The 11,423-nt window shown below is 41.3% G+C and overlaps 2 protein-coding genes across 2 annotated transcripts; both read left to right on the forward strand.

Annotated features, from left to right (window-relative positions):
- Nucleotides 1-559: 559 nt before the first annotated feature.
- Nucleotides 560-8,213, forward strand: nfe2l3 (nfe2 like bZIP transcription factor 3). Its single transcript, XM_072370300.1, has 5 exons — nucleotides 560-1,438; nucleotides 3,025-3,105; nucleotides 4,686-4,793; nucleotides 5,006-5,483; nucleotides 5,621-8,213. The coding sequence occupies exons 1-5, from the start codon at nucleotides 923-925 to the stop codon at nucleotides 6,379-6,381; spliced, it is 1,944 nt and encodes a 647-aa protein (XP_072226401.1). The 5' UTR covers nucleotides 560-922; the 3' UTR covers nucleotides 6,382-8,213.
- Nucleotides 8,214-8,832: 619 nt separating this feature from the next.
- On the forward strand, nucleotides 8,833-11,423 carry cbx3a (chromobox homolog 3a (HP1 gamma homolog, Drosophila)). Its single transcript, XM_072370667.1, has 5 exons — nucleotides 8,833-8,958; nucleotides 9,688-9,840; nucleotides 10,060-10,216; nucleotides 10,474-10,568; nucleotides 11,247-11,423. The coding sequence occupies exons 2-5, from the start codon at nucleotides 9,695-9,697 to the stop codon at nucleotides 11,371-11,373; spliced, it is 525 nt and encodes a 174-aa protein (XP_072226768.1). The 5' UTR covers nucleotides 8,833-8,958; nucleotides 9,688-9,694; the 3' UTR covers nucleotides 11,374-11,423.

Raw genomic sequence — 11,423 nt, forward strand, 5'->3', positions numbered from 1 at the left:
AGCATGTGGCAATACCCTACTGAAGGAAAGCATACAAACACTCTGACTAACCCATAATATAGATTTTTCTTCATCAAAGAGTGATCAAGGATAAAAGGATGATGCCAGTTGTTTTAAGTATCCACAATGTTTTGTTTATAGCTGGATTTCGCCGTTAGCACCCTTGTTTGTTGGGGACTCATGGTATGTAGGTTAACAAGTTCAAACAGTAATTTACTTATCTACCTTGAGGCCAAAAAGGGAGCAAGCGCAGGTCAGTGGCACAAACGTCAGGAAACTGAAGCCTAGCTTGACTTCTAAAAATTCCTTTAGGGCCAATGCACTCGCGAATGAGACTGCTGCTCTTTGAGCTTCTGAAGAGATATTACTTTGACCTCTGATTTTATTAAAGCAAATAATGCGAGTCGCTGTCATTGGGGTGGAGGGTGGCTGGGCTATGATGATTAACTTTACTTTGCTCTGATTGGTCAGAATTATAAACGGACAGTCAAGCTGGCCAATCACATTCTGATATGGTAAACGCTTTGGTCCAATCTGCATCAACCATGCAAATTCTGAAAAGAGTTGTAGCAATGTACGGTGACAGTGTACAAGCTATTCATGTTTCATTTTCAGTTTAATTCGCAAGGCCTATTGGACTGTCAAATCTTGGTCTCTTCGACGACTGACTTATCCGTTGTAAGGTATTAAAGAGCAACGTGTTTGCTATGTCTTCGTCCCGAGGATCCCATTAGCCGGTAATTAAAGCTGTCAGCTAACCGCTAAGTGCTAGCATAGACTATTTCGCCGGTACAGGCGGACCTCTTTGTCTGACAGGGGAAGGCGTGCTCTTTTGTTAGCTTTTTCCCTTTGTCCACTCGGGAAAGAGGAACTGTTGGGTCAGGATTTCGCAATCACTTGCAATTCTGGAAGTATTTAGAAAATGCAGATCGCGAAAAAATACTTTACAGAGGGCCTGATTCAGTTAACGATCTTACTTAGTTTGATAGGAGTTCGAGTAGATATTGACAGTTACTTAAGCGGCTACTATACGCCTCTGGCAGAGATTAACTTAGGTCCGAGCTCAGCCTATATCCAGACACCCTTTCACAGTTTGAGAGACACTCTTGACGGATACAGTGTGCATCCAAAATGTCCCGAGTTGGACTATTTCTTTGCTAGTCGCCGGTTGCTAGACGAGGTGAGGACCCTTGGTTCCCCGCGGTTCCACACACAGTTGAACGCATGGCTGGTGCACCAAGTGTCTGCTACTGACAAGGCTGAGCGTGGGCCTTCAACCAGCAACAACACTGACACCAACACAGGGCTCGAAAGCCCTGGAGAAGAAAGCAGAGATGCCGGTGAACACCTGTCTGCCAGTGTCCAAGAAGTGTACCAGACCAACCCTGAAGTCGAACAGGGGCCTTGTGGCGCTGGAGCCTGCTTGTTTACTGGAGAGGCAAGTGTGGATACACTGGAATGTAACTTAATGTCACGCAGACTTTACTTAGGACTGGCTTTATGATTGAGGAAAGTTGGTTGGTCAGCTTAAGTAGTTGGCCAACAAAGGAAACTAAAACGAGGTTAAAACTTATGCTAATGCTATTACTAGCTAACTAACAGTTCTAACCTTTGTCATAAAAAGGATATGAGTTTCAACCCACCTAGTTACGTATCATGTTGTTTAGTGTCTTGGTAAACCAGGAAATAACATGATGTGATAAGCTGTTGGTAAAAGATTAAATGTACATTAATTTTCACTTTGCAAGGCTCTGCCACTCCTGTATCACTAGTTGCTAAAGTGTGATTAGTTAAGCTTCACTGTGTTTACCCAGTTTATCTGGCATGTATTCCCCTGTATATGACACTTTGATGACTTGGCTAACTCAGCTAATCAGTCCAGTTTATTATCCATAAAATCACATATCAGGGCAGTCGGGAAGCTGGAATATTCAGCTGCCTGCTACACCTGTTAGCCTTCACCACATAACTTGTCACCCTCCCTGAATAGTAACCATGGAATTACCAAGAAGACCCTGGTGTGTTTGGTTAACATAAAAGTGTAAAACTACCTACCAAGTGGTTCACTTAACTTTTTAGAGACACATGTCGTCTATGAGAATAATTATTATTCAAAGCTGTGATCACATCCTTTTTGTTTAATTCTTCCTATAATCCGGTATTTCTAGTTCAGTGTAGAAACAGCTACTTGGTGGATGTTATGTCCTGGGGCAGTTGATGTCTCCAGTTGTATAACAGTATCGGCTTCCTTCAGACTCAACCACAAGCTGTAGGCTTTGAGAGGTGGAGAAATAAGTCTTGGATCCTCACCCCGTTTGCTTACAAAAGCAATGATCCACACTCGAACGCTGTACCTCCTCGAGTTCCTGTTAATGTGATCATTTCTCACTTTTGTAAAATAGTTTGACCAGATTGTTGTTTTGTGGAAGTTCACTGTGTCAAATTAGAGGGGTGAGGCAGTGATATTCAAAAGTTTATATTTATGTCTATATTTAACATACTAGTTTAAGCTGGAAAAGCTTCCCAAATTGAAGTAGACAAGCTCAGGCAGAGCTTGGGCAGATTTAGGCTGGTGTAGAGCGCTTCTGTTCTTGCCTCAAGCATTAATGTGAAAATGTGAGCAGCAGTCATCCTTTAGGAATAAGGACAGTCCATAACTTATCTTTAAGCATGAAAAAAATAAATTTTTGTCAATGGGTGCATTTATAGCGAGGGAGCCACATTAGCTCATCTCTGGCCTAATTTATGTCTCCTTGGTAATACCAAAATTGTCCTCATTGAAGAAAAAAGAACAAATGAAAAAATTATATAACTAATAACTACATAAGACAAGAACTGTGATCCAAGTTATCTAATCATCTAAAACGGCTGGACTGGGATCAATAAACTGCAAATGCAATGGTTTCGGAGGGATTTGGATGTCAGCTAACAAGTTGTTTTTCTTCTTTCTTCTATCCTAAATCCTGTCACGTTCTCTGATTCCACCATCTCCATCTCTCCATCTGCGTTCCTTTGCCAAACCAGGAGGATGAAGCTAAAGTTAAAGAAGAGGAGGAACCTGTTCCACTCACCCATTTGGCTCACAGTTCCACACTGGAACAAGAGGTAACATTCCACATAAGATGCTGTGAAGTGTCGACTGCATTACACATTGCATTGTTTTTCCATTGTATACATATAAATATATACTTAGTTTATTTATTCAAGTTTTTTAATGGTACTACACTGTAGATAAAAACATGATGAAATGATTTGCCATTCCTTTAAATTCTGTATAATTGAAACTAATATAAAGACATATAAGCAGGACTATGACATTAATGGGGATTAAAAAAAAAAAAAGCACCTCAGACAAGTCTTGTTTTTAATCCTCCGATGCTCCTCTTGACAAACGAGTAGCTTTTTGTCTACACATTTGTCCAGGTCTCATTCAGTCATTCTAAGTAACATAGCGCTTTGCTCACTAATAACTATATCATAAGCCTTCTATTCCCAAATATCCCATAACTATTTTCATTGTGCTCCACCAGGTAACACCCTGATGGGCGTCTCACTTCAGGCTTAAAACCATAGACTATGTTGATGTAGTAATGTGACATTTCATTTGGAGTTTCCACAGTGAGAAAGATGCTCTTAGGAGATTGACACGGCTTCTGTCAAAGATAGATAAGGTGTGTATTTTGAGCACAGTGAAGAGCTACTTTTGGGACTCTTTCTGGTGAAATCGCAGTGTGTTGTCTTAAGTGACAGCCGTTAGCTCTGGCAGTTGTGTTGCTGGAGCACAGGACAGCCCTAAAGGGGGTACAGGGTTGAGTCTTTTATAAGATAAAATAAGAAGAGATTCACCACTCCGTGAGAGACCGTGGGCACTGAGCTAAGCAATGTAACAATAACATTTCTCAGTTTGGGAAAGTTTGATTTAGAATCTGGTGAAAGCGCTGTGTACAAAGAACAAAGCTGAAAACTAATGTTGACTGGCCTTGAACTTCAAGCCCTCAGCCTGCACTGCATTAAAAATGGGCGTGTTTCTATGGTGCAAATCATTGCATGGGCTCATGAACACCTCTAAGGGTCATTGTCACTTAATAACACTTGCAGCTGCATTCACAAATGCAAGTTAAAACTGTCACATGTCAATAAATGAATAAATACAGCTAACAATTAAAATACGGTTGAGAAATGGTGCTACTTTTTCCTGCACCTGACATCTTCTTTTATTTCTTTGGGAATCATGTGCACTGCATCCACTAAGCTAAACAGGAAAATGGCCATCTGGCTTATTATCGGTGCACTGTTCAGGATTTGATGGCCTGAGGGGGCCTTGGAGCAAGGTGTGGTTAACTTGTCCAAGAACGAGGACATAATGTAATGCTGAAGAATTTATGCAGGTTTTGTAGCAACACATGCTGCAATTCAGATGTCATCTACTTCAGGAGAGACCTTGCTCATTTTAGCAAGTCAACAACTAACCAAATTCTGCAATCATTTTAACAGCATGGCCTTGTAGTTAAAGACCAGATGCTGAGAGCAGAAATATTTTCACTTTCACAGAAACAGCAACTGGACTCTTTCCAAAGTAGAGGTGATTGATTGTGTGCATTTTCTTATGCTGTGGCTGGCGATTATGGCAACTTAACCCGAGTTTTGTCAGTGAAAATTTTGTGTTCTTCTTTCTTTTTTTCCAGGGCATGCTTGAAGGCATCACTCCACTGTCCAATGCAGTGCGTCACCATCCATTTATTCCTGCCACTGATATTGACTGGAGCAATTTGCTCTCTGTTACAGACATTGACGTAAGTAGTCTGTACTTGTTGATTACATTAAGCTGCATGTGCAATGGCATATTAATATCAGTTCGAAAGATGTTCAAATGCATTAGCTTAGAAATATAATTTTGGTACAACAGAGTTTTAGCATGTTGTGATGATTTACACGATGAAAAAAACATTCTCAATAATATGGTCACTATAATGCAACTAAAATCCACTGTTTGTCTGTTGAATAGGACTTGGACTGCCTTGTTACAGAGCGTCTGCCCGACCTGGACACCGATATCAGCAGCGCCATTAGCCAGGATGTCAGTCTGCATGATGCCATGGTAACCAATGCTGGAGCTTTTGGTGTGGCATCTGGTAGCTCTGAGTCCAGGACAGTCGCCCAACAGCAAAGAACTCTCTTGCGACTTGAATCAACAGGCTCCTCACTCTCAGATGCTTCCCCAGGAATGGCTCTGGGCCTCGCCGCACTCCCTTTTGCTTCAGTATCTAATTTAACTGGAAATATGACATCACAGAGTACCCTGGGTGGCTGTCTGGATGAGGCAGTGTTTGACCAGATCAATCAGCTTGGTTTGGATGGTCTGGACACGATCGACAACGAGCTGATGAACTGTTTGGGGTGCATAGATCCACAGGTCCTTGAGGATTTGGACTCTGATTCTGGTCTCTCCTTGGAAAGCAGCTCTGGAGGTCCAGTATCTCCAGGTTGGTTCAAATCTCCACAAATACTTGGACGAAATGTCGTTTTTGTTAACATTTGTGAAACAAAGAAATTGTTTTCTCTCTCTATCTGTATCTGTATATATACCACATGAACCATTTACACTTGTTTTTTCCTTCAGGCTCATCTGAGATGTCTTCTTCATCCAGTTCATACTATGATGATGAGTGTGGAGCCACAGGCTACAGCAGTGAGGTGGATTCAGTCCCCACGAAAGGCTTGATTGACCACAGCTCAACGTTCTCACCTGTTCTGGGTGAAAGTGTGTGGCATGACCACAGCTATTCATCTCCTGCTCTCTTCAACAAGGCATCGCTAACACTACCCCACAAAAAGGAGGAGCCACTTAGCGATGATGACGGGCCACAGATGGAAGAACGGGAGCTAAGCCGCGATGAGCTGCGTGCCCGTGCCATGTACATCCCATTCTCTGTCCTGCAGATTGTCAACATGCCCGTGGAGGAGTTCATGGAGGTTCTTGATAGCCATGGCTTTACCCCACAGCAGGTGACTCTCCTGAGGGACATCCGCAGGCGCGGGAAAAACAAATTGGCAGCGCAGAACTGCCGCAAGCGCAAACTTGATGCAATCACTGGACTCCAGGAAGAAGTGGACAGGTTGCGAGCTCAGAGAGACAGACTGCTGAGAGACAAACAGCTTACAGCCAAGACAATGGGTGCCGTGGGCCAACAGATAAAGCAGCTGACCAGAGACGTCCTGGCTCGGCTCAGGGATGATTCAGGGCAGCCCCTGAGCCCAGAGAGATTCACCCTGCAGTGCGGGGCTAATGGAAGGGTTGTAGTTCAGCCCATAAGACGGCCTGCTGTCTCCACATCAGCTGGCCAAAAAACAAACAAGAGGAAGAAGGAGAAAAAGCAGTGATGCTTCATTTCCACTTGAAACTTGAGCTTTCAGCTTTTTTGGGGGGTGGGGGTGGGGGTGGTATTACAGAACTGATTTGCCAGACTCTGGTTTGGAGATCTCTTCTTTTGCAAAAGTGTGTGTGGATTCGCCACTGTTGGGAGCCTAAATTGGTAGAAGCTGCAAAAAGAAAAGACACTCGGAGCATTGATAATAAAAACAGTATCTGTAAATAGTGAGAAAATTGTAGCTTACACACTGGACATTATTTGCTTATTTACAGATGAACAAAGCAAAAGGGGGTGCTTAAAGGGAACAGCTTCGCTGCTGGTAACAGTATCGGTCTCTCTTTGTGCCTGTTAAGATATGATAAGACTATTACTTACAATTTTACGTGTGACAGTTACTTGATGAGGATCTAAAAGAGGGGGGTTGTGTTTGTTTGCTTGTAACTTTGCCTTTCTTTATGCTCTGCAGTAGAAGGAGGTTAAAATTTGTATTTATTATTGTTTCCTAGATTCTTAAAGTGCTGATAGGCATCATGAGACTGTCCAGGACAGCATCGTTTTTCAAAATGGTAAATTTGAATTTGAATGGAACAAAAATTGGACTACCACCTATCTAATGTTTACAGAATAGTTTACAGTTAAGTATTTGGGTTCAAATTAGATGTCGTTGCTTTCCTTGGTTGCCTCAATGACTTGCAGAATACCAATGATTAAAAGGACATGGCCTTAATTCACATTTCAAAGGTTCTTTTGGGTATGAGTGAGCCACAGGTGCATGTTTATTATAAGAGAAATGTTTTGAGTCTACCATAATATGTTTTAAATGAATATTAGTTGTTGTTGGTTTTTTTTAACAGAATTGATCTCAATCCTTTCGATTAGAATTTTACTTTTGAGGATATTCTACCACACATTTTTGTGTTTATGTTCACTTTTGGCAGAATTTGAAATTCCTTTTTTTTTCCCAGGGGAGCTTAAGTGTGCTAGTTACCTACAATTAATTGCTGATATGATACTCAAAAGACATGAAACATTGATTTTCTGAAAAAGAACAAAACAAAAAAAATATATATGTAATCAAGTGTTGCGTTGGATGTTGTTTAGATGTTCAAGATTATCTGAGAGTTGATTGTTAACCTGAATATTCATCCTATTCATGGGTACACTGCTTTATTAGGTCAGCTGGTGAGTGAGACAAATGAAAAATCTTTGAACTGGTTTACAGTATGAATGAAGCCTCATTTAGTTTTAAGCACAATTTGACTCGACCCCTTTTATTTCGTATACTTTGTACTACTTCATCAATATTATGTTCTACCTCATGTCTAAATATTTGGTAGTTTCTGGTTAAATTATAAAAACTAAAAAAAAAAAAAAATCTTTGGGGAACTTAAGTGCACTTGTTAGCTAAAACTCCATCAATATGAATGTGACCCAAAATAAACAAGTTCTCCATTTACTGGGAAGTTCTCGAACAGGATTGGATGTTGCTTTTTTTTTTTTAAAAAGAAAAAACTTTTTGTTTATATGTATTTGAGATTATCAGAGGATTGGTTGCCATGTTATCCATGGGTATACAGCTTTACATAGTCAGCCCGAGTGAGTGAATCAATTGGAGAGTGCATAAAGTAGTCAATAGTGACTCAAAGTTTCCTTTTTATTTGTCCTAGTTTGACTGAGAATTTACTTTGCTGTTTGGACAGCTTTCAGAAATGTAACTCTTGTTGCTGAAGGCACACTGTTTGATTGCATGGTGATTGTTGAACGTCTGATTTCTCTTTGAGTGAATAATTTGAGTTGCTCTTGCAGACTTTGTTCTCTCTGATTAAAATAAAAAGAAACTGACTCTCTGATTCTGTTTTAATAATGTTTTAATAACCAGATTGATGTAACTTTTGTATGTTTTTTTTTTTTTTTCACATCTTAAAAAAAAAACATCTTTACATGTTCTCTCTCTATATATATGTATATGTGAATGAGTGTGTGAGAGAGAGAGAGCTATAGATAGATATAGCTATATATAGTTTGTTCAAGTATTCCAGTAGATTTAGACCAACCTCTTGGTTTGAAATTGGCATCCTGTACCTCACCCTTAAAAGGAAAGCCCCCTTACGACAAGGCATGGAGTAGCCCCTGAGCTATGTCCACTTTGTAAAAAGTCCGTGTACACCTTTCTATGAAAAAGACATTGGCACTGAAAGATAGAGGGAAGAAATCACATAGATGTATTACATTTTCTCAAGGGCTGTGTGACTACATCAATTTGTGTTCTTGGGTAATTAAGAGTCTTCATTGTAGTATGTTTTTTTCCCCCCTTCCTTATGCTGGTTTCACATGGTGGTTAAACAGTCTTTTCAAACAGGCTCCATAATGGAGGGGTGCCCTTTTGATAACTGTGCTTCTGCTCGCTCGGTTAAAAGGGGGGCGAGGCGAGTGGAACGATTGTCCTTCCGACTTTCCGTAGAGGACCCACATCTGCCTTTTGGCGCCTGCTCCGTAGACCCACCTACTCTGCTATAAACCATAGATAAAGAAGCTGCAAACCGCGTGGTTGAGAGGCAACATTCACTCTGTTCTTGTGCTTTTAACGGTATGTGTGCAGAGTTTTCTTATTTAAAATGTTGCATCCGTCATTGTTTTTGCAGAAGTTAATTGTTTTACTGAAGTACACGCTCTGAATATATGCAACTGCTAGCTTTACACGTTGCAACTTGTGGTAACGCAGAGTTCGACTTGTATCCCCAGCAGCATTAGCCTCTCTATTGTTTTAGTCCTACTGTATTGTGTCGAATCAAACAACGCCGTTTAAATAAAAGTAGACTTGCACTGGCTAAGATTTGCGCTAGCTGCATCATTTCTTTTTGTCTTGGTGAGTGTGGCATTATCTCGTATGGTCTTGTAGCGGTTGCTAATGTCCCGTTAAAGTTAGTTTACCGTGCTAAATGTAGTCACGCTGACAGCTAAGTAATGGCCACCTTGAAGGTGGCACAGTTAATTTGGGGAAACTTTCAACCAATGAGCCTTAAAACGATATCCGTTATAGTTAGCACGTCGGCTAACAACGTTATAACGCTTTGGCTAGCTTCTTATATAATAACGAGCTAACACACGATGCACCTGCAAACCTTTGTGTAAGTTTGTATTCTTCATTACGGTATGAACGTAGTATCACGCTCGCAGCCCCAGTTAGTTTGAATGTTTGTTTGGGGCCTCCAGCAAATCTGGCGGACTTGGGGCCTACTAATAAACTCTTGGAAAGAGATGTGCCTTTAAGGAAGCATTACAAAAATGCAGGTCTCACACTTTTCTTTGTTTTCAGAGAGAAAATGGGAAAGAAGCAGAATACTAGGACTAAGAAGGACCCACAAACGGCCCAGGAGGAGCCTGAAGAATTTGTTGTGGAAAAAGTTCTCGACCAGCGACTTGTGAATGGGAAAGTAGAATTCTTCTTGAAGTGGAAAGGATTTACAGAGTGAGTTGCCCCTCCTCCGGCTGAGCTGGAAGTGCTTCCCTGGTATGGGGTCGTGCTATACTTTTGTCTGAAGTCATTTTGGTTTCATGAAGCTGCTGCCACTCTCAGCACAGTCCTACTTTTTGAAGTAGTACTATTGTTGTGATTTGTGTTGGTAATCCATAACACTGGATGTTATGAGATGTGAAAGTTGACTCTCACTCTTGCTTGCTCGTCTAGTGCTGACAACACATGGGAGCCAGAGGAGAACCTGGACTGCCCTGAGCTAATTTCGGCATTTCTGGAAGCGCAGAAAAACGTCAAGGAGAAGCCAGCTTCTGTTAAGAGGAAGGCATCCACAGAGGAACCGGAGACAGAATCCAAGAAGAAAGACGTGGTGAGTTGATTATTATTTTTTTTTTTGTTTGCCCATCCAACAGACCTTTCCTGTCGAGATGACACCCTTTTGAATTTATCACTGGCAATCCCTGACAATCTTGGGTTGCCTGATTCTAGTCTATGCAGAATGGTTTATCAATTCTGTTCTTGAAATGTACACAACAGCACATGGCTCGTATGAAATTGTCTTTAGGGATCAAAAGGGACGCTAATAGTTTAGTGCATACCTTCATGTTTTGTTGTGGCTGCATATAGGCTGAGAAACCACGTGGCTTCGCAAGGAACCTGGAACCAGAACGAATCATTGGTGCGACAGACAGTAGCGGGGAGTTGATGTTCTTGATGAAATGGTGAGTTAAAAAATTTAGACATTTTTTCTTCTGTTTTTAATCAGATGGCTAAACTGAACATTCACATTTAATGCTCATTCCTGCATTGTTTCTTTGTAACTTATGCTATTTGTGCACAGTTCTAAAGTAGTTTCTTAAAGAGCCACCTAAGAACTGATGTGGCTTTCCAGAGCCATCACGAAGCAACATCACTGCATCGGTTTAAATGTGCCTTCCAATACCTGTCTCCCCCCTGGATGCTGCTCCATACAGCGCTTTGGGAGGCACTCACAAACTTGACATTGATATGCTTGATATCAAAGCATGTAACTTGCAGAAAATTGCACTCGTGTTTTTCCACTGACGCTGAAAAACTTGATATCCACGTTGAAGCTTGGCTTTTATTTCTTTTTTGGCTCTGGAGCAAACAGTTGGTGCTTTTGCAGCTCTGATCTTTTGAGTCTGGAACCAGAAGGTGGTCAAAGCAGAAGGAACTGCTTCTAAGTTGCAGTTTTAACATTCTGCCACTTCTTTTTCTCTTTTTTTTTTTGTTGTTTAAATTTTTTTTGTTCCCTCTGGGACTCTGTGTCAATGCAGTGTTCATACTGAAATAGATTTCTTTTGTTGTTGTTCTGCAGTACACAGTTTCTACATTTTCTTGGGGTTTTCTTCACTAACCCCTCTTGGCCCTTTTCTCAGGAAAGACTCTGATGAAGCAGATTTGGTCCCTGCCAAGGAGGCCAACACGCGCTGCCCTCAGGTGGTCATATCCTTTTATGAGGAGAGACTGACATGGCATTCCTGTCCAGAAGATGAAGCTCAGTAAACCTTCCTGCTGGTCTCTGCTGTCCCTTGCATTGCCTCCGCCCTTTCCTC

This window comes from Leuresthes tenuis, unplaced genomic scaffold (genome assembly GCF_036924035.1).
Source record: "Leuresthes tenuis unplaced genomic scaffold, fLeuTen1.0.hap1 SCAF_18, whole genome shotgun sequence".
Taxonomy (NCBI): Eukaryota; Metazoa; Chordata; class Actinopteri; order Atheriniformes; family Atherinopsidae; genus Leuresthes; species Leuresthes tenuis.